The sequence below is a fragment of the Lepisosteus oculatus genome, chromosome 8 (genome assembly GCF_040954835.1).
Source record: "Lepisosteus oculatus isolate fLepOcu1 chromosome 8, fLepOcu1.hap2, whole genome shotgun sequence".
Classification (NCBI taxonomy): Eukaryota; Metazoa; Chordata; class Actinopteri; order Semionotiformes; family Lepisosteidae; genus Lepisosteus; species Lepisosteus oculatus.
The window spans coordinates 39,092,907-39,114,789 of NC_090703.1; the positions used below are offsets into that span (position 1 = coordinate 39,092,907).

At 39.1% G+C, this 21,883-nt stretch overlaps 1 protein-coding gene across 1 annotated transcript in view; it reads left to right on the top strand.

The window, feature by feature from the left end:
* The first annotated feature begins 7,481 nt into the window (after positions 1–7,481).
* The window catches only part of stk26 (serine/threonine protein kinase 26), a 51,504-nt gene continuing 37,102 nt past the window's right edge, over positions 7,482–21,883 (top strand). The window contains exon 1 of the mRNA XM_015351429.2: positions 7,482–8,009. Within this exon, the coding sequence (XP_015206915.1) occupies positions 7,968–8,009 (42 nt within the window). The 5' untranslated portion in view covers positions 7,482–7,967. The remainder of the gene's footprint in view (positions 8,010–21,883) is intronic.

Here is a 21,883-nt window from a genome sequence, read left to right on the forward strand (position 1 = left end):
AAAATGGGGGCAATGCAGGCCAGAGAAGACGTGACAATAAGCTATTAAATAGGTTCTCTTTTAGAAAGAGGTTGGTAAACTGCAAGAGTAACTGAAGAGCCTCCCCTCCACATTTTACACAAGGCTCTTATGTCCTTTAAATCACTGTGTCACAACTGTGTTTGGGTTCTTTGAACATAACGCTACACAGGAACCCATCCTACCTCAGAAGTTCAAGTAGTTTGTTAGGAATAAAAACAAAGCAAATCAACCCTCAGGATGAAGAGTAACAGAAAATGAGATCACATAAGGGAAAAAGAAAGAGAGGGGGAGTGAGATCTGCTCATCTTAAAATGATCAAACAAATCTCCTCTTCCAGAAGAGTTTATGGTTCCATTTCGTGTTATGTTATCTAGAATATTAATAGAAAGACTAAGACTGATATCTTGAAAATCTTGCTCCTTTGGACACTCTACGTCCTTAAAAGAGACCACAAAAAAAAAAGTGGAACATCAAGAATTAAAGGTGAGGGCCTGCATGAGATCACTGAAACACTTGCAGAATAAAATGTACATGTTTCACTAGCAAATACTGTAACTATGAAGCAGTATTTGAATACTAACTAACATACGAATTGTCCTGAGGAATTTTTTACAGGTATGCACAGGTACCCATCTTAAATGTTAAGACTCGCCTTCCTGTCACTCCTAAACATAGCAACCACTTTATTTATCAGTAGAAAGATTAATCTTTCATGTGTATTGAAGCGGAAAAAGCAGCAATTCATCTTAGCAAAGCTGACTGTGGTTACTGCAGGGTTCAACCAACATCATAAAACTTTTAGGAGGTACTCAGTTGTGGTTTCTATAATTATTTGGATTTTTACATTCTAAGAGTATTTGGCCTGTTCAGTCTACTTCTAGTGACGTCCGTACAGGTTTCTCAGAAAATGAACCTATTGATCAAATGTAGATTGTTTATGTCATTAGTTGGTTTGAATAACTTCAATAGTTGCCTTTACTGCAAAATGCATTCCTCACCTCATGGAAAATGTCACATCGCTGCTTTCCGGTTTCTCAGACATTCATTAAGTTCCTATGTTAAGTTAATGGGTGGTGTGACATACTGTAACATTGTCACTTTTGCCTCTGTTGAACTGCTTCTAGAAAATCCAGAGCCTCCCTCAGACCCACTGCAGATTTAGTTTGCTGACGTGCGCATTTCCTGGGTTGGCAGGAAATCAAGATCAAATGCGGGGCCTGATGGGGAAGTGCTGATCCCTCGGGATCACGTCAGCTTTTCTTTCCAATTCCCCTTCGGACTGTGGCTTGTAGAGCCTGTAATCTTCACCCTCTGGAGCTCAGATCTTTCTTTATAGTGCTACTAGAAGAGAATGCTATATATAGTAAAACCAGAGCTATCATGGTTATAAACTACTACAATTTAATAAAAAAAATGGCTGAAGTCTTGGTTTGAATAACAAAATGTAACCAAACAAACACGAGGGGCCTCTCTCAGTTCTTATCTTTCTTAGCGTTTGTGACTAAACAAAAGGGTAATGTTTCTTTTAGGCACAGTTTTGTTTCAGTCTGTAATTTCGTTTCATTCCGTAATTTTAAACAAAGAGCAAATCCTTAAGGAAGGATGTGCAGTGAATATGAATATTCATATTCTAAAGAAAGGCTTTCCCTAAAGGTAAAGGTGTTGCTTTAGACATAAATGTGATGCGAGTTGATTAGAAGGTTAATGTCCTGCTCACAATGATATCCTTTATACCTTGGGGAATCCCTGGAGTTTTTTTAAGAAGCATGTACTTCCTGCTTATTTCCATATTTGTCCAAAAGCAATTCACATAATACCTCAGTAAGTTTAGTTTGCTCAAAGAGGCTGTGACATTGGCTTCTTGAAGACAAGCTGTGTTTTTTTTTTCCACTGGAAAAACACAGATGTACAAGTTACAGGCTTTTCACTGTTAGGACAGGTAAAAAGATTACAAGTGAAAGAGAGAGAACAGTCAATTACTTTTTACCACAAGCAAGCCTTGAATGGGAAATACCTTTCTCGTGGAACTAGAATTCTATGTAATGGCTGTAGACAATGGAGGTTCAATGGGGAGGAAAACATCTTTAATTAAAACATCAGGAAGCTTGTCTATTTAGCTGGTAAAATGCTTTACATCAGGCAACACTAGCTTTAATTACTTCCAAAATACTTGTTTGCTGTTTTCAAAACCAAACATAACTTTCGCTTTAATAAGCCCACAGTGCCATCTCCTGTCTGTGGAAGGAATGCAGTAAACTAGTGTTACAGTCATGTAGAAAATGAGTTAAAGGGTTTTGGTATAGCTATCAGGGCAGGGCAGCAGCTCAGTAGTTACCATTGCTGGTTCTCAGTGCTGGGGCCTGGGATTCAATTCTAGACCTGTGGTACTATTTGTGGGGAGCTTGTAAGTTGTACTTGTGTTTACACAGGTTTCCTCTGGGTGCTCTGGTTTCCTCCCACAGTCATACTCATTCAAAACATATTGGTAGGTTATTTGGTTTCTGGAAAACTTAACTCTGGAACCCTGGGGTGAGCATAAGTTGTGTGAGTGTGTCTGTGTGTGCCCTATAACGGGGTGATATCCCATCCAGTGTGTATCCTGTATCATGTCCGTTCTTCGATGAAATATGCTCCAGTTTTCCCATGACCCTGGAGTGGATAAACTAGTTAGAAAATAGATGGCACCTACTGCAACTGAAGGACAAATATCATATATTTGGAAAGTAGGAATATATAGGACTGTAGGAAAGTCCTCCTGTTTTTCCATGTGAAAACGTTCCAGGAGGGTGTAGGGTATCCAGAAGCAGCTCCAGTCCTAACCTTCTCCCCTATCCTCCACTAACTACCTCCACTGAACTACACTACAAACCTGCACATTACCTGACTTTGAACTTTGTTCAATACAAAGCACAAAACTGCTGTGCTGGAGGGGCTATGAAATTGAAAAAGTGCCTTATATTGTGATTTTTTTCACCTCATAACTTAGTGCTTTATCTTAATATTTTGTATGACCCTTAGTTATGAAACTTGTGTACTGTTCAAATTTGTGGTGTCTATTCGTTTAGAACAGGGGTCTCCAAACCTGTGGTCCCCTATTTTTAAAGGGAAACTGAAGTCTCGATTTCTGAGAGCTATTATTAAATCTCGGTAACAAAATAAATTCATTGACAGCATGGAAAAAAAATTACAAGTTTCGAATTCCAAATTCATTAACTTTGTGAAAGTACTGTAAGTCTCCATGTTGTTGCAAACCCCTGGTCTCACCGTCAGACAAGAGCGAGATTTTGTAAGAATTGTGATGTGATGCAGCCCTTCCTGCTCACTAGTCACTGTAATGACTAATGTAATATGATGTACAGTAAGAACGCATACATACAGATTGTGTAGCAGACATTTCTCGGCAGAAGTGTTCCAACGTGGTCTGCATGCAGAGTTAACAAGTAAGTACTATTTGTCGGCAAAACCGTCTCGAAATAGAGAGCAATATTTCTGTTGGATTACAAGAGATGTATTCACAAGCCTGCTAGTTAACAATGTAATAGGGCTGGTTCATGTCATTGGCTGTTTTGTTGCCTCATTCTGAATTGCAGAATATGACTGGGTGCACCTGGAAATTTAGTCTATTTGATGTAGGTTGGAGGTTTGAAAGTTACTGTGTACATTTTACATTTATTATGGTTTGAAATATTCTTTCTTACACCGAACTTTAGAAAATATGGTTGCAACTACCCCCTTTCAAAACAAAGCAGGTGATAAATCAAAAAATGAATCTGCTCAATCAAGAATACTTAATTTTTATCATTAAATCGCTTAATTTCTCAAATCACCTGTTTAATCTATCGCAGTTGATCTATGGCTTTAGAAATTGGTAATTTAATGGTGACTTACAAAACCTCCTGAATTGGGGCTGCCTAGAATCAGGGTTCAAGACCCTTGTTTTAAAATGTAAGTTTAATAAAAGGAAAACTTTGCTAAGGTTATTCGTGCAAGACAAGGCACAGTCAGAATAATGGAAATGTTTTTTAAAAAATCTAATATGGTCACCACATTGTGACCTAGAGTCTGACCTTTTTACCTGTTACTATTGCCAATGGAATTATGAAAGCATGTTTCATTGGTTAATTATAGGGATTTTATAGTCATTAAATTATTTTTCACTACAAAATCTATAATAATAAATAGGTCTTCAGGAACTCTGTTGCTAAGCCCCCTAATAAATTGGACATACTGTACAAACAACCTGTCGTCTGAACTACTGTAGACATCAGGTTCAGTTGGGGATTTGACGTTTATATTCTATTTAGAAGAATAATGCAAATATTCCTTGGCTCTGTTCTTTCTCTATATGCGACCATGCTATTTAATTTTGACTTTATGCCAGCAGAGCGTAATCACAGAATTGCGTGCTTCAAATCACATCTTCAGCTGTTAAACGCACGACGCAGTCCTGTTAAGGAGATGCGAGCGGTTGGAGAGTTTGTCAGGCAGGGAGTTCCCTTTTCATTGTGATTTAAGTTAAACATGTTACTTCATTCCACCTCCAAAGACCAGACATTACTGAAAGAACAGAATCAAAGCGGTAATTCTGAGGCAAAAACGCTAAAGTTATTTAACAAACGTCTCCACAGCCCACCACATTCTCCAGTCAGCTCACCATAGAATATATAATTAACTAATACAATACTAAAAACATATGCAGTTTATAATGTTACTGTCTTAAATTGCTGTTTTGTCATTCACAATAAAACATACTGTACTTCTTGAACTGTACCGTCATCAACCAGCAGATGGAGACAAACGTTTAAAACCTAACATTTGTTTTCGGAAGTGGCGTTGTTTTAGATCCGTACTAATGCACTGATACTTGATGTAGCCTGTGCTGTTTCTTCGTTGGGCTGTAGGTGGCGTACGAGTGTTATTATACAATATAATAATAATAATAATAATAATTGCTTACACTTATATAGCACTTTTCTGGACACTCCACTCAAAGCGCTTTACAGGTAATGGGGACTCCCCTCCACCACCACCAATGTGCAGCATCCACCTGGATGATGTGACGGCAGCCATAGTGCACCAGAACACTCACCACACATCAGCTATCAGTCGGGAGGAGAGCAGAGAGTAATGAAGCCAATTCATAGATGGGGATTATTAGGAGGCCATGATTGGTAAGGGCCAATGGGAAATTTAGCCAGGACACCTGGGTTACACCCCTACTCTTTTCAAGAAATGCCCTGGGATTTTTAATGACCACAGAGAGTCAGGACCTCGGTTTAACGTCTCATCCGAAGGACGGCGCCTGTTTACAGTATAGTGTCCCCGTCACTATACTGGGGCATTAGGACCCACATGGACCACAGGGTGAGCACCCCCTCCCATCCAGGTGCTGACCAGGCTCACACCTGCTTAGCTTCAGTGGGTTGCCAGTTGTGAGTTGCAGGGTGATATGGCAGCTGATATATTATATTATAAGTATCTTTATAATAGGATATGGTGTGCGTTAGAAACGCAAAAAACGAAGGTTTGTACTTTTAGATGAGTGTTTTGGAGGATTTGACGGTGCTCACATAAATTCAGAAGAATGAGAAGATGGGTCTTTGCTTTTTTTAGTCCCCTAAATGTCTAGGGTGAGGTACAAACCCCCAGACTCTGCTATACAGACAGATACTTTGTAAGCATATGGGCCACTAACACTTAACATTACAAGCACCATGAACAGGCAATTAAGCATACTCACAAGACCTTTGAACCCTTCACTCAGTCTGGACTGTCACAGTACTGTATGATAATGAAGTCCACTAGTACTTAAAATCAATTAGAGCCCAGCTGCAGTCCCATCTCCTACCTCTAGGAGTCCTCATTCTTCATTCTACTGTGTTCATAGGACACGAATGCCCCCAAACTGATGTCAGATGCTTTTGTTCCAGTGCTAAACGTAGAGAGTATTTTATTCTCTGATAGTATCTTTAATTATGAGTAAGAACTAAGCCTTTTTTCTTAAACGTATCTTACTGAGACATTTCTTAGTCTGACCTCGCTGTGACATTCACATTTCCTGCTGTGTTGACCAGCTTGTGAGCTGTCCTTTGTAGTCATACAACCTACTTTGCCTTGACGTCTTTAAATAATTTTTAAAGGATGAAGATAATAATGTGGGTTTCTCAATTTCTTCTCGTACAGATATTGTTGTGCCTGTACTTGACAGTTTTGGCTTCAGATCAGACAGGTGTGTGCTGCTTGTCTGTACAAAAGAAACACACCTTACCGCTGGGCTCGTAACAGCGGGGTATGATGAGGATCAAGCAAACACCATGGAGCAGGTTGGATACAGGGGGAAATCTCTTCCACAAGTCCTTTTAAAAATAAAATCCAACCAAAACATCAACAAAGATAAAAGACAATTATTCTATCAAGAGGTTCAGAACTGCCATGCTTCTCGATACATTAACTTCTTTTAATTCACTGGAATTTTAATTAACTGGGATTTAATGGAAGCAGGTGGCGGGCTGTTTTATACTTCCATTAATATTTTTAAAATAAGGCATTATGAATCTTATCAATGTAATAAAAGTAAATCAATGTACAGTATTTTAATGAGAAAGGTGTGACCATGTACAGTATCTTTATAGAAGATTTGCTTATATACCGTTTGGAAAACGGAAGTAAGGCGAAGCAGTAAAAAAATAAATTAGTGCTCCCGAAAAAATAGAAAAAAATAAAACTGGTGAAATGTAAAAAATATCATATGGATTGAGGGGAAAGCCTGAGCCTAAAAAACATCAATACTAAAACGAAAACGAGAGCAATAGTTTTAGATTTAGCTGAAGAGTAAATCTTTCTTCCTAATATTTTATTTCCTGACACCTTTGATTAATGAAATGTAATGTTTCGTAGTAATGTTAGTTCATGCACTGTGTCCCCTTTTATACAAAAATCCCAATAATCTCTCAACGTTTTTTGTCATACATAAAATGTATTTGTCAACGTTGTACATCCTTTCAGACGAACTCTTTTGCTCATCAAAATGTGGGTTTATTTTTAATCCCCCAGTTGCTCCCTTTTCTGGCATATTCGATCACTTTTTAGCTGCAGAGCATTTCTAGAACTGAGAAAGAAATCTTAACTCAAGTTTGCGTCCTTCTTGGTGTCTTAAAGTACCACGGCTGTTAATTCAAAACTTTAATTCAGTTTAAATGACCACTAACTAAATCATTGCTATTTAAAAAAAAGAACTGTGAAACGGCCTGCTAAACAATATTTATCGTTGTTTGTGTCGAGCTCGTATCGCCGAAAGCCTTGAAGTGCGACTCTTACAGACGATGAGAGAAGGGCACATCAAGCAGTAACTGATGTGCACTGTAATCAGGCCTGTCCTGTCGGGAAGCGCTACGTTAGCAAGGTATAATGGTAAAACACGCCTCTCGCAATCCCGCACACACTGTAGTCCCTAGCAGCAGCGGCAAGCGATGACGTCTGTGAATGTGGTGTGTGTTGACTCTGGCTCAATAACACGGCTCCACCCAATTTAACACAGCGAGCAAGTAGCTACTTTAGGAAGCCAAACATGGCGTTTGCATCTCAGTTCTGAGATGCTGTTCAAGTGTTGCTTCGTGAAGAAAACACGAGAACAGCACCTAGGAGGTCACAAAAGCGACCGTAAAGCAAAAGGGCGCAGTGAACTGACAATCAGCCGACAAGGCATGGGAGCTTGGGCAGACTAGCAGTGAAGAGGGGTCTAGGCTTAAGCAAAGTTAAGCGGGGGGATAGCTGCAGTGTATGTAAGGGAATAATAATACTAGTGAGAAAACTTTCAGGCACGCACAGCGTTGCGACAGCTGCTCCTCGTTTATTTGCTTGGTGCAGCCTAAAAGCAGGAGAGAGGCTAAAAGGAGAATATAGCGCTGCTTTGGGGGAAAATATATCATTTTGGACTGGACGTGAAGATGGCCCACTCGCCGGTAGCAGTCCAAGTGCCAGGGATGCAGGTAAGTAAGGCCTCGTTATACAAACTTCACCTACGGCACTGGAAATTGCCCACACAGCACAGGAATTGCGCATATGCGGCTCCTGTTGACTCCGAGCGCTTCAAACCGGCGGATTGGCAGCCAGTTTGCTAGCCCTGGCTTTATTAAACAAAAGCCCAAAGCCGTGGCGTTATCACAGTCATTTTAAAATTTGTTTTCAACGGTTCGGTTTCTGAATCATCACCGTGGTACAAAACGGGAAACGAGAATTATTCTTGTTCAATGGGTCTAAACCACACAGATTAGCCGATCACTCGCGTACTCTAAAATATTGGCAACGCAAGCGCATCCCCATAATGTATTTGTGAACTTTGAAGTTTCTCTCGGCTTCTGTGGTCATGCAGCCTTTGTGATTAAACTGTGCGATTTATCTGCGCCGAAAATAACTTGCTGCGTTTTAGAGTCGCCTCCTTTTCTCCTGTTTTTGAACTTCGGCCAGCCGTTAATTTTAGCCTGGTCTAAAACTTTACGTACAAATCAATTAGCTAGGATCTTCCGTATTGTCAAGTTGGCTGTGTGCGCCTTAGTGAAGAAGAGAGGACAAAATAAACCCTGCTATTTGTCGTGATGGTACAGGTTTGCATTATACATTTGTGCACTATGATCGCTGTAAACAGAGACGATTCAGGTGTTTCGGTAGTAGTACAGGGTACGATTAACTGGTACTTAATGTACCTTAAAAGCACAGGAATGGTTGTAATTCAAATGTCAAGTACAGGTTTAATGTAATCGGAACTGAAATCCCAACAAAAATGTAGTTTTTATTTATCGTTGTGACGTATTTTTATTGTTTTACTGTTGTCGATGAAGAATGTGTCGGTTAGACGTTGTTCCTACGTTTTATTACAGAGCGGGCAGGCAATGTTTAAATGGGCTTTAAGGTACTAGTTACGTGCTTATAGCGAGTCTCCGGGCATGTTAGTGTCTGCTTGTCTGCCCTTGGTACATGTGATCCAGGACAGTTAAAATTACGTAGGCTTCCTTTTTTTCACGAATGTTTTGCCACACACTTTCCAACCGTCCGTGGACGTCTGCCTTCCAGCCGGAAGCATTGGCTAGTCGTTTCAGTTTGAATTCCCTGTATACTGTAAAACCTAGCCACCTCCGGGCACACTTAAGCGAGCATTGTGGAGTTTAAGAGAAACCACAAGAGCAATCTGTAAGCCCTGGTAAAGTTTTAAGCCTCACACACCCAACAGGTGTAATTATTTCTGCTGACCAGGCATTCATTAGTCACACCCATTATTAATAATTAATGGGGAAGATCCACTTGTTATAGATGGAGAAATACCCTCATCTTGGTTAAGTTGATCTGACAGTTCCAAATAAGGTACTGAAGTGCCAATCAGCGTTATTAAGATGGTCATTACAGCAGTGTAAATGGCTTGCATTTAAGAATTTTTATTTGGTGTTGTATTTTACGAATGGTTTATGGTCTTCAGTTTGATCGGATTGTGTTGAGTCATTGCCCCTGAAACTAATTGGAGTTACTCATTGCTGGGCAGTTACAAGCTACAGGACACTGTAGCTAAGGAGTGGCTTGAGATTTATTACTGGATTAGAGAACAGCAACATGCCCAATCTGTTTTATGATTTAGGTGTGCCCCTTTCCTATAATTACCATTCAGTTAAAAAAGAAAGTGAAAGCAGCTGTGAATCTTCAGGTTTTTCTTCTTGAAGTTGATCATTTAAATCCGTTTATGATAAACCCTTTCCCTGTCTGTAATAATGTAATAGCATGCCCATGGTGGATTAGACTCCTGGAAATTAGTTTTGTGTGTATGTGAGCCTTTTCATGAAATAGTCACCAGTCTTTTTTACTAATTTAATTGTGTATGAGAGACCTTTCCCCTGTCCTTGTTTGACGGTGGGGAGTGAAGCTGGTAGCTGTGCTTTGCCTAGGATAGAACAGCTATTTAATTTAATGCTATCACTTTAAATAAATTCTCTGACCCCCTGCCAGACTGAGAATATAATTAACAGGTGTTAGAATTTGTTTAAACAGAACAGTACATTTTACAAAGGTGTAGGTGTAGAAGCGAGCCTGATAATGGTTTAAGTAAATCATGTATCAAGCAAGACTTAAGGTATACATGTATGCTGTACATACAGTAAATAGACATCCTAGTCTGCACTAAACGCATGATTATTAATGATTATTACAAAGAACTGTCTAACCATGGGTAGGTGATTTGTAGTATTCTCCTTGGCCTTCCATTGAGGAGCAGAGCCCTTTCGCAGTGCATTGAAAACATCTGGAAACCTGAAGTATTTGCAACCTGCTCCCGGCACATATTTTCAAAGGGGGAGTTCCAGGTTCCAGGGAATTAGTTTAATTGGACACAGGAGAAGGACAGCACCCTGATCGTTTGTTTTTGTACACTTTAGGATAGAGCAAGCCTTGTGTGCTTTTTGATCACCATCTGGACAGCCTCAAATACCCAACTGCTCACAATCAGTTAATTTCTCCCCGTCCTCCATCTGCACAATAAACTCTCATATCTTATCTCAGGTGTCCACAAAGAGCTGATCTTCCCCATTACTTCCAGGCAGCCCAGCTGAGTTTATAGGTACTTTTTGAAATCAATACCTGCTTAAAGACGGTAAATTCACTTAAAAGAACCTTTTCAACTTCAGTAAGTATGTATCAGAATAATAGTAAAGCTTTTGAAAAGGGACAGATAGTAGGACTGTAAGTCATTCAGAGTGGAGCTCCAGAATTATTTGAAAACTGCAAAATATGACAAGAATTAATACATTATCTGTATGGTATGTAACCAGGATTACCAATCCTGGTCTGTGGAATCCAACTTCTGATCTTTATTCCAACTGAGCTATTGAACCATTAATTAAAGTAATTTGCTGTTTTGGTCCTTTTGAATTTTTCCAGCTCTAAAACTACTGGAGATTGTAAGTTTTATATACTGTATATTTATAAAAGCACAAGTCATTTGAAATTTACAATATGTTTGGAGATCATTTGCAATTGTTTTAAAATTATAATCAGGGGTTCATGTGACTAGTATATACTGTACTGTATGTATGCTGAAGAAAATGAAAGTGTACCTCTCCCTTGAAGGTAACATTGCTGGCAGCAATGTAGGCAAGTATCCTTTTCTGAAAATAAATTGATTATGATCTTGAAAACGGCAAACAATGAAATCCTTCACCATTTCAGTATGTATGCCAGGGTTTCCTTTGGCTGTATATGAGCCAGATAGGCTACCTGCCTAAAAATCAGTACTGCCGGGCCAAACAAATTTATGAGTGCAGACAAAATGTACACAAGAATTCAAATTGAAACGCTGGTTCATAATAAGAGACTGCATGATCATTTGCTTGCCAACAGCCACGATAGTGTATAATCTCATAGCTCTTAAGTGTCGCCCCTTGGAACCAAATCTTGATATTTGCTAGTAAACAAGTCGAGGTTGTTAAAGAAAATGAAGTAATGAATATAAGATTGTTGTAGAAACACATGATTCCATTAATAAGCCAAGAGTTTTTTGCGTGTAATTAAAAAAAATCCATCAATACAAATAGTATCTGATCTAGATTTTCAATGGGAAATCTCATGCATTAGGGTTTTGGATCCTTGAGAGCTATGTTATAAGACAGAGAAAAAAAATGCAGGGTTTCCTTGCAGCTGAATCATCAGATCAGGCAAATACTGCGTCCTTTTGTCTCTTGCCACTTAATTTTCAAAATGAAAACGTGGCTTATTGCCTCAGTGAGCACAAACTAATTAATGGTGCCTCAATAAAAAAAAAACACTTGATGCAGATAGAAAACAGCTATGTGATTCAAGGGCCAAACTTTTCCCTAGGCAGCATCATGGGTAGCCTGCATCTCTGATGAATTCTGTACAATTAAACTAGCGGTTTTAGCCTAATAACATCTTGTTTAGGATAATTGTTTTAGTGACAATAACAATAGCTAGTTGGTTCTCTAGTTCGTATAGTAATCTAGCTGTTAAATAGCTGGGGGCAGGGATAGGATACCACATGGCCTAAGCTTTTTTCCTGCAGGTGACCCTACATGCGTACCCCTGTATATTATTCACGGTTGCATTATGTAATGGAGAGCTCAGCTGGAGTGAATGGGCGCAGTGTGGTGGCTCTGTAGCTAAGGATCTGCGTCTGTGCCGGTTCGTTTCCCGCTGGGGGCTGAGGGATCCTACTCCGTTGGGGCCCCTGAGCAAGGCCCTTAACCCCAGCTTCTCCAGGAGCGTTGTATAAATGGCTGACCCTGCACTCTGACCCCAAGCTTCTCTCTCCTTGTCTGTGTGTCTCATGGAGAGCAATTTGGGGTATGCGAAAAAGATAAATTCCTAATGCAAGAAATTGTATATGGCCAATAAAGTGATCTGATCTGATCTGAAGCCCTTCTTGGTTCTGGTTATCGGTGGCTAGAACTGGGAAACCCCACCATAGCAGCTGTAGCCGTTACAGTTTGTCCAATTATGAAATTAATAGTCTAACTGGGAATTCCACTGGAACAAGAACCGGAAGACCCAGTGACCCTTGAAGGCTTGATTTGAGAACTTAATCCCTAACGTCGAATCTTTAATTCAAAACCGGCAGGCCAAGATACAAGTGGGCCTCTTCCATGTCAGGCATGAAACCTTTATTTGACTGCTGCTCTCGAAACATGCAATTTTGGCTGTGGCAGTGCAGTGCTCCCTGCAGCCGGTGCACATCTGCCAACATGTGGCTGCAATTTTCAGGGGACAGATTTTTGCAAATTGGTACTTTAAACTTGGGCTAGGCTTCCAGTAAATACATGTGTTCACCAGATCCAGAACTGTAATCCATGGTGCAAATTACATGTCTTTCACAGTGTTGGGCTTTTACTTCTAAATATTTAGTATCTGCAGCTGGAGTGAGTCAAAATATATACGGTGCACTTACCAGTGTATTGCTCTAATGTTATTGATCTCCTTTAAAGGATGTCTGTGATGCAGCCTGCAACATTCTGTGGGTGTTTTTTTAATATTGTTTATGTGGAATATCTTCCCACGTGCAAAGTTCTGCTGGCAGACAAGGGGAAAGATAAAAATAAAGAAGTCATTTATAAGTGCATGCCATAACTTTTTAATCGTATTTATTCCTCTGTGTGGCAGATGCAATACACGGCTTTTGACTTTCGGCAGTTTGCTTTCTAATGGTTATAGTGCATCGTGAAAGTGATTATTAGTCATGCAGTTTAAAAAGCACTTTACCACACTTGACATGTAGGAGACAGAGTTATGAATATCTGACAGATAATCTGGGTTAATCAATGCTATCAAGTCCCTGCCCTTCAAACCCATGCCAGCCAGTGAGCACGCAGATCGTTTGGATAGTGATTTAAGATTTGCTGATGGATGCAGTGCTAAGAGGAAAATGGTGATTAAATGCTCGTGAGTGCAGACAGTCCTCGATTTATGTCAGAGATTGGTTGCAGAAAACTTTCCGTAACTTTTAATTTGAGAAAAACATTGGATTTGACTCTTGAGCCATGTGCCCATTTACTATTTCATATTTTACTGGTAGTAGGCTCCTATCCTATTCTATGCACTGCTTAGCTGGGACGAACACATTTTGTTATATAATGAATATACTGTAGGGTGGCACAGTGACACAGAGGTTAACATTGCTGACCTGGGTTCAATTCTAGACCTGGGTTGCTATCTGCATGGAGTTTACATGTTCTCCCCAGGTTCGTGTGGGTTTTTTCTGGGTGCACCAGTTTCCTTCCACAGACCAAAGACTTGCTGGTACAGTATGTTAATTGGCTTCTGGGGAAATTGTGAGTGTCTGGGGAAAATGTGCTTGTCTGTGTGTCCTAGTGTGCCCCGTGATGGACTGGTGTCCATTACAGAATAGGCTCCAGCTTCCCCGTGACACTGAATTAAATAAAGCAGTTAGAAAATGGATTGATGCATTGTATTCTGTAATAAAATGAGAATTAATGATTGGATTAAGTAGGCTATGGAAATGTGAATAGAATTTTATGGCATAAAGAGTAGCTGGTATTTAAAGAAATTCTTAGTAGTTTTCATTTATATATGAATATCTTTAAAACATGCAAATGATTAACATATAAAAACAGTGCTTTTACATCAAATTTAACTTAACATGTGGAGTGTCTTTATCACTTGGAGCAGCATATAGAAAATGAATTTATACCCTCGATGCTGTTGATGTCAGTTGTGATTGGCAGGATCTACACTATTGCCACCTGTCCTACTAACATGATAAACTGGCTCCATGGATAGCGTACAACGAAGATCCTGGTGGCCATCTGGGGCTCCGAATATAAATTGTGTTGTAACTTAGACTTCAATATAAAAAAATAGCTAATGTTCTGTGGAGAGACGTTGCAACTGTGATCAAAGTCAGGTGTTAATAACCAGGTCCCAGCTGTGATTGCTCACTCCAGGGACCCAAAATGAAAATGAAATATCCTTTCAACGTGACCAGTGTTGCACAGCTTTGTTTGGGTATTTCATGCCGACAGATTAGGTTGTACCTTTTCTTTGCAGCACAAACTGCCGTGCGTCTTCTTTGTTATTTGATATAGTGTTACTGCACCCTCACTTAAAAGCATAATATTTTTTTAATTGAAGGTCAGCATACAATGTAGGCCTACTGCCTTGCCAAAGCAGATGGGACTGCACAATGATCTAGATCTAAAGAGAAGTGAAGTAACATTGGTTTCCCATAACAGTGTTTCGGCCAGGAATGGGATTGGCCTACTTTTAGAGGGGCCTGTGCCTTTAGAATGTTAGAAATGACTATTGTACAGCACTTTTATTAATGAGACAGTAAACCAAAATGTAAAAATCACAAGCTGAATTCAAAGTTCCTGTGCCAGTCTTGAATTACCATAATCATAATTGACACATTATGCTCATTCCGAAAATGTACTAAATTGTTTTCCTTACATAATTTTGTTCATTGCTGATGATTCCCTGCTCAGATTGTGTGAGGAAAGCTTTGGTTGTGTCCTCTTTATGCTTGTTTAATGTGCTTTTGTGGTTTAGATAGAAGGGAAAATTCTACATTTTACATATAAGGGCACCTTCTGTGCATCTTGCTGATGACTTTTTTTAATTGAAAATAATGGTAGTGTTGGTGTGAGTGTGGTCCTCAGAACTGTAAAAATAATCTTCATTTGCAGTTGATGATTATTTTTCACACTTACAAATTAAAATGCCTTGACATGTTTGTTGTGAATTAATTACCTCAATTTTACTGTCTTTATTATAAATATTATAGGATATCCTTGACTTAGCGGACTGTACTGAAAGTGGTATTTTAAAAATAAATCGGAATGTAGTTTTGGAAGTCTTGTTTAGTTGTTTAATACTGCTTTGCAGCGTTACAAAAATTCCCTGAGTCAGTTCTAGCTCTTTTGGATTGACGAAACTCCAAAGACTTTGTGGCTTTGCTAAGAAAATAACAAATAAAAAGTGTGCACCACAACATTTAAGGACCACAACGCTGGCAAAAGTGTTATCTCAGCTGGACAGCAAAATGAAAAGACATGACCTGGTTCATATAGATGAACTTTATCTTCTGTAACCATGAGTGCATGAGTGTGCATCAACAGTGAGTGTGCAGGAGAATAAGCAGTAGGGGCCTTCAGATCTTGAGCCCAAACTTCAGTTCACTACTGTATGCTGAACCAGTTGTTTTTCTGTACAGCAACCTGTCAGTGCATGTGGTATTGTTCTACGAGTTCTTTCTGTTTAATTTATGATTCTGAGTCACAAATGAGCTGTTAGTCTTGTCGACAGAAACTCTTACTCATAGGAGCTAAAAGCCTGAGGAACTCGTCAGAAACTTGTAAACTATTTCCTCCTGTATCTTTTAAAAACATTGACATTATTTCTTCAGAAAGCCATAATTCTAGGATACGTAGTCGAGTGATTAAGCTAAACAGCTCATTATGTGGGGGTTGCTTGTTCTAGTTCAGGTTTTGACTTGTGTGTCATCCTGAGCAGGTTAGTTCACCTCTCTGAATAAGAAGCAGGTTGTACACTACATGTAACTGCAGTTGTTGGGACATATGAGGTGAAGTAGTTTCTGTAAGTTACTTTGCATAGAAATGTCTGCTAAGTGACAAATTACAACCCTGAGAAGTTACATATCATTTTCTGCTCTCCTGCTGTAGTACATAAAGAAGTGATCCATAGTAATTGGTTCAAAATGCAGCTTTGATTTTAAATTGTGGTTTCTATCAAGCTTTCTGCTTGAGTTTTACATTTTGGAAAATTTTCTCTGCATCGTGTAATTGGTCTCAACAACTGTACTCAAAAACATTTCAATTATTCCATTTCAGATCATCCAGTCTGACCTACTGTATCCTATTTTGTCAGGCGTAGTGTCCAGACACTACTAAAGAAATTATTGTTGGTACCCTGGACAGTGGGATTTATTAAGAAAGTCATGCCATGCCTTTTATGCTAATTTGCAGATCTGTAATAAAATGTACCCAGTTTAGTACATGGTTTTATGTGAAACTCCACATGTCTACTCTGTAGAGTGCTGAAGGGCATAAGATTAATCACTAATTTTGTGACAGGTATCTTTAAAAGGTAGTTATGGAAGTTTAAGGATGTTTGCTGCTCTCTTTTTCATAGTTGTAACCATATAGGGTTTAGATTGTCAATAATGCTAAAGAACCCTGGTAATTAAGAATCTACATGATTAACAAGGGCAAAATAAGCTGCCTTTAAATGCATACTTTGTTAAGGCCACATCTTGCATTAAGGATAAATGAATAAAGTGAAAATTTGAGAGGCATTTTAATATCTAATGCCATCTTAAACTCAAAACACCATTTCCCTTTTTAAATTATTTTCAAATACTTACATTTTCTTCTGAGAAATACAGAAGCAATCCATCAATGTTTCTCTGCAGGCGCAGAAACAAGCCTAATAGCCTCTCAAATAAATGAACATCATATCAATATGTTTGAATTGATAGTGTGAAACTGGTAAAATGGGGAGCTTTAGACTAGTCCCTACATCCTATAAAAGTTAAAAATTCAGTATGCTCGATGGATACTGTATATGGGCATTTAGCAGCAAATTCTCATGTGTCTAATTCGGTACGTTTGGAGAGTGTATGCAAATTTCATTTTGAAAATGAAGTTCTGCATCATCAAAATGGGAGAAAGTGAACACAAACTAAACTTGGTTTTCACCTGGATCTCCTTCACGCACCTGAAACTGCTAAGACGATCATACGCCAACGATATCTTTAGCATCTAATTAATGCAGTTGTCTTTGGTGCATCTGGTTCAGGTATTCAGAATTGTTAAAATCATAAAGCTGGGATTGATAGCTGGATTTCTTGTTTCTTGTCACCTACTCACAAGAATATTCTTGGCACATTCCCTGTGTTCTTGCTAAATGGCATCTCTGAATTTGGTCTCTCAAAGAGATAGGCCTTAATGGCTGTCCTCCCACGTCTAAAAAGATGTTGGCATTGCATTGGGGTTCTTTGCTTGTCCTTTCTGGCATTATTGGGCCCTGGCTTTTTTTAGATATTGTGACAAGGCCCTTGGACTTGTCATAATGGGATCTTTAAAATAGGCAGGTTCAGGCCAAGAGACACACCAAACACAGCTGTAAGGTTCAAAATCACCGGTGCAGTTTATTTCAAAGTGCAGGGAAAAATCCAAAATGCCAAAACCACCAACAACAACAAACAAAAGCCTGAACTACACTTCTTGAGGTCCGTAAAGTGGACAAGCAGAGAATTCCTCCAAATAATAATTCTCTTCTCAAAAATCTCTCTCTCTCTCTCTTCCAAAAGTCCAAAAATTCACAAAATCACGGTTTCTTCAGTCCTCTGTCAGTCCTTCCCCTCTGGTCAGTTGTGCACAGAGGGGTGCCCTTTCCCCCTCCAACAGTAGGCATTCTCTCTGCCTAGATTGACTCTGGAAGCCTCCTCTTCCTGCTTTTTAAACTGCCACTTGACCAATAGGCTTCTTGCAGTGAGTCAGGTGACTGAGAACAGCAGAGGGTTGTGGGGAATGTAGTTCTGACAGGCCTGTGCTTTCACAATATTTACATGGAAATGTAACTTACCATTGCCCAGATGGAATAGCATTGCAGGGAGGTCTTGATGACACTTCTCTGTACAGCACTGTGATTTCAGTTTTTGAGTCTTGTCAGAAACAGGGGGAAGAGATTAAAGGAGGTTTACAGTTTTGGGGAAATATTTTCTTTTGTGGTAATATTGACAAAGTAATCGCAATGAGCAAATTGTTTTAAATCTAACCTTTAAGATTCTTCATAATCAACCATGAAAGATGAACCAGTGGCTGCAAGTGAAAACAAAGTGAAAATGCATATAAAACTGAGAAAAGGAGCACATTATTACACAAAGGATTGTGGGAGTGTGGAACAAACTACCTGACCATATTGTTGATGCTGCTACCCAGGCGACCTTCGAGACCTGGCTGAATTAAAATCAGTTGAGTGTTAGCAGCCATACAAACTAGATGGTCTGAGTGGCCTTCATATGTTTTTATGTTTCAATGAAGGCTGATTTGAGAGTACTGTGGTACCTATGGTGTTCTCAAAAGCTGTTCATGTGTTTGGCACACACTACCCGTAATTCGATGTTTATTGTAGACAGAGTCTTAAAGTATATTTAAATAAATGTTGCAGTGCATAATAGAGCTGTAAATTGTACAAATCTTTGTAAGATTTATACATTAATAGTGCATTGCAAATACTTTTAATACTCCAGACAAAATCTGCTAGCAATTAGGTTTCCCTTCTGTAGTAAAATACTCACCTGTTCACTTACTAAGTTACCTTAACAGAGTTTAAGGGTGAGAACTCTCATGCTGTGGTTCTGTAAGGCTGCTGTGGTTCTATAAGGATTGTCTCCTGGAAAAAATGTCTGTGCTGAAGCTAATTTTTGTCCTGATGTGATTGAAGTACCACAAACTGTACTTCCCCAAACCTTTGTGTATTTGAGAATTAATGGGAAAATTTGGAGTTCTGCTTTGTTTCATAGTGAAGTGAACTGATTCTGAGAACAAGGACAATACTAAAATTGTCCTTTTAGGTGAAAGAGCCTTTTTTAACAAAATCAGTTTGATCATAAAATACATGCACAAAAGGTCTTCTTTAAACTGCAGTCATATAATCTAGACACAGATATGTAGCTGTTATCAGCAACACTTTCCTACTGAATGTGCGCCACCAAAAAGTCACTGTGTGTTAGGAAATAATTTGGTTGTATAATGAGCACAATGTGTTGCTTATGATTCAGTGGCAAGGCCAGACTAGCATGGGAACTTTGAATTCAACTTGAGGTTTTCACTGAGATTTTTTTCTGAGCAATTAAAAAAAGGACTCTTCTCTTAAATAGTTGTGTCTCACATTGTGAAGTCACAAACTTCACTAACTTCACTTCCACTGTGCTTGTGGATTAATTTTGTGGACTTTGAAAGCTTTAAACTGCCTGAATGAATACACCCAACAGCATAAAAAAAACAATTCATTAGTTTTCCCTCATGGTTGAGGATGATTGTCTTCCATGAATCCTTGATGGTGATTGATGAGACTAATATGGGAACAGTTGCTGTCTCGGGAGATATCAGGTTGAATACTGTACAGTCCCATCATATTCTCAAGACATTTGCATACACTGTTTTGCCAAATGCAGAACTTTGTGAAATCCTCGCCTATGTCTGTTTATTGAAAAAGCTTGCGACTTTAGCATATCTGATGCATGATTCTTGGTCAGGTGGAATGTTAGGCAATCTAATTAAGCATTAGATAATTAAGCAAATAGTGTCAGCGAGTGAATGCAACCCAGTGTGATCTAGGTGTGTTTCAGCCTCCTCCCATCCTTGGGAGAGGATTTGAAGACTTTAAAGATGAAATAAGATCTGAAGTCTCTTTTATTTGCAGTTAGACCCACAAGTAAAGTATTGATGTACGATGCCAGTCTGCTCTTAAACCAGGCTAGTAAAATGTGAGTAGGGTCAATTACTTTGTGCTTCATGCAAAGTGGTGGTAGGTTTACAAATTGCATGGATGCGATCAGCAATTCTATCATTTGGCACTTAAGTCCATTCCTGGCGCAGGAATTATAAGGAGGATTCCAAAGAAGTAGATTTTACTGGAAGGCATTCAGAAGGATTAGAAGGGAAGAGCCCACATATGCTAAATGATGTTCATGTCCAGAGATGAACCAGCTTGTAGCAACAAATAAATCTGTGTTTCTACTCTCCTTGCCCAGACTTGAGCTTAAACTTAAGGTTTCCCCTCATAATTATGGAGAAATAAATCCATCTTGCAAATGCACTGTTCACAAAACTAACCACGCCAGTGCTGTGTTTTGTAGATATCTCAGGGAAAGTCTTTTTTTTTAAGTTTTAATCATTTGTTCTGGATATATTCAGTAATATTCAGACTGGCCTTGTGCCATGTTCTTAAACTGTTGGTTTAGTACCATCTTTTATTTTTTGCTTTATCACTCTGAATAGCCTGGTTAGAGGACATGTTCCTGTTGCACAAGGCTGTGCACTTCAATAGGAATTGATTAGGCTTATCAAGCAATGCAGAGAGTCAGGCTGGCAAACAGTGTGGGCATTACTTTACTGTAAATGATGTCACCGATACACAAGAATAGTTCCTGGTTTTCCAGACATCTGGTGCTAACAATATACTGATAAGCACCGTGATGTTTGATTGAGGAAATGCATTCTTGTCAAGTTGTGACATCCACAGGTCTCCTTTTGTTTCTCGTCACTGCCTCTGAATTTGTCAGCCTGCTGCTGTTCCTAATGCTTGTCTTCCTCACTGGCGGAGACGAGAAGCATTAGGATGCAGTGAAATCAGGGTGTGGAACTCATTATTTTCTTTGCATATGACCAAGAAACAAAAATCTGTATTCCACAATATCTTTATATTTAATTTTTTACCACTAAGTATAAGGCTTGATATGCCTACCTCCAGGAGGAATGCAGTCAACTGGAATTAAACTAGAAGCTAATAACCAATATTAAAATCTTAAGAGATTAAAAGACATTTAATGCTTTTTAATAGATCAGACATAAATGGAAAACTTGTCTTTTCCACAGATAAGTCAGTCCTCAGTTTTGAGATGTCATTATTAGTTTGTAGTCCTGACTGATCAACAGCTTTCAAGCTATCACTGTGCACAAGTCAAGCCATACGTTTCTTTGTCTGGCTTAACAATGTGCACAGTCTTGTCCTCCCACTTTTCTCTTGGTCTGCTGACAGGCTAAGACAAAGCTCAGGAGAACATTGTCAGTATCTCCCGCCATTAAGTATAAATGGCCAAACATGAAAAACTGGTTACTCTCCGGCTTGAACTATAAAAGCAAAATATATAAATCTATCTGGAATTTTTTTGTGATAGTCTTCACTCAAACGTATCGCTGTGAAATAAATCCTTCCATAAATCCGAAGACCATTGGTGTCTTTGGTACTTAGAAATATGCATTTAAAATGTCTTATTTCTATAATATACTCGCAATATAGACTTGCTTATTGTTCACCTCTGAAATGAGTAAAGAACCCTGCACGTGGGTGCTTATTCCTCTGAGAAGGCTATGTAGCACTCCATGGTTCTGTACTAGAGACTTAGGACTTGATGAAGGAACAGTACTTCCAGGAAACTTTACAGCCAGGAAAGCTCAGACTTAAAGCCCACTTGACTTGACTCGACTCAGTTAGCAACACCTGAACTATTGGGTTCACCCTACGGGCTAAGGGAGGCCTTCACAGGTTAACCCACAGATGTCCTGAATTCAGAACCTAATGCGGTAAAGGAATCCTCTAGGAAAATTAG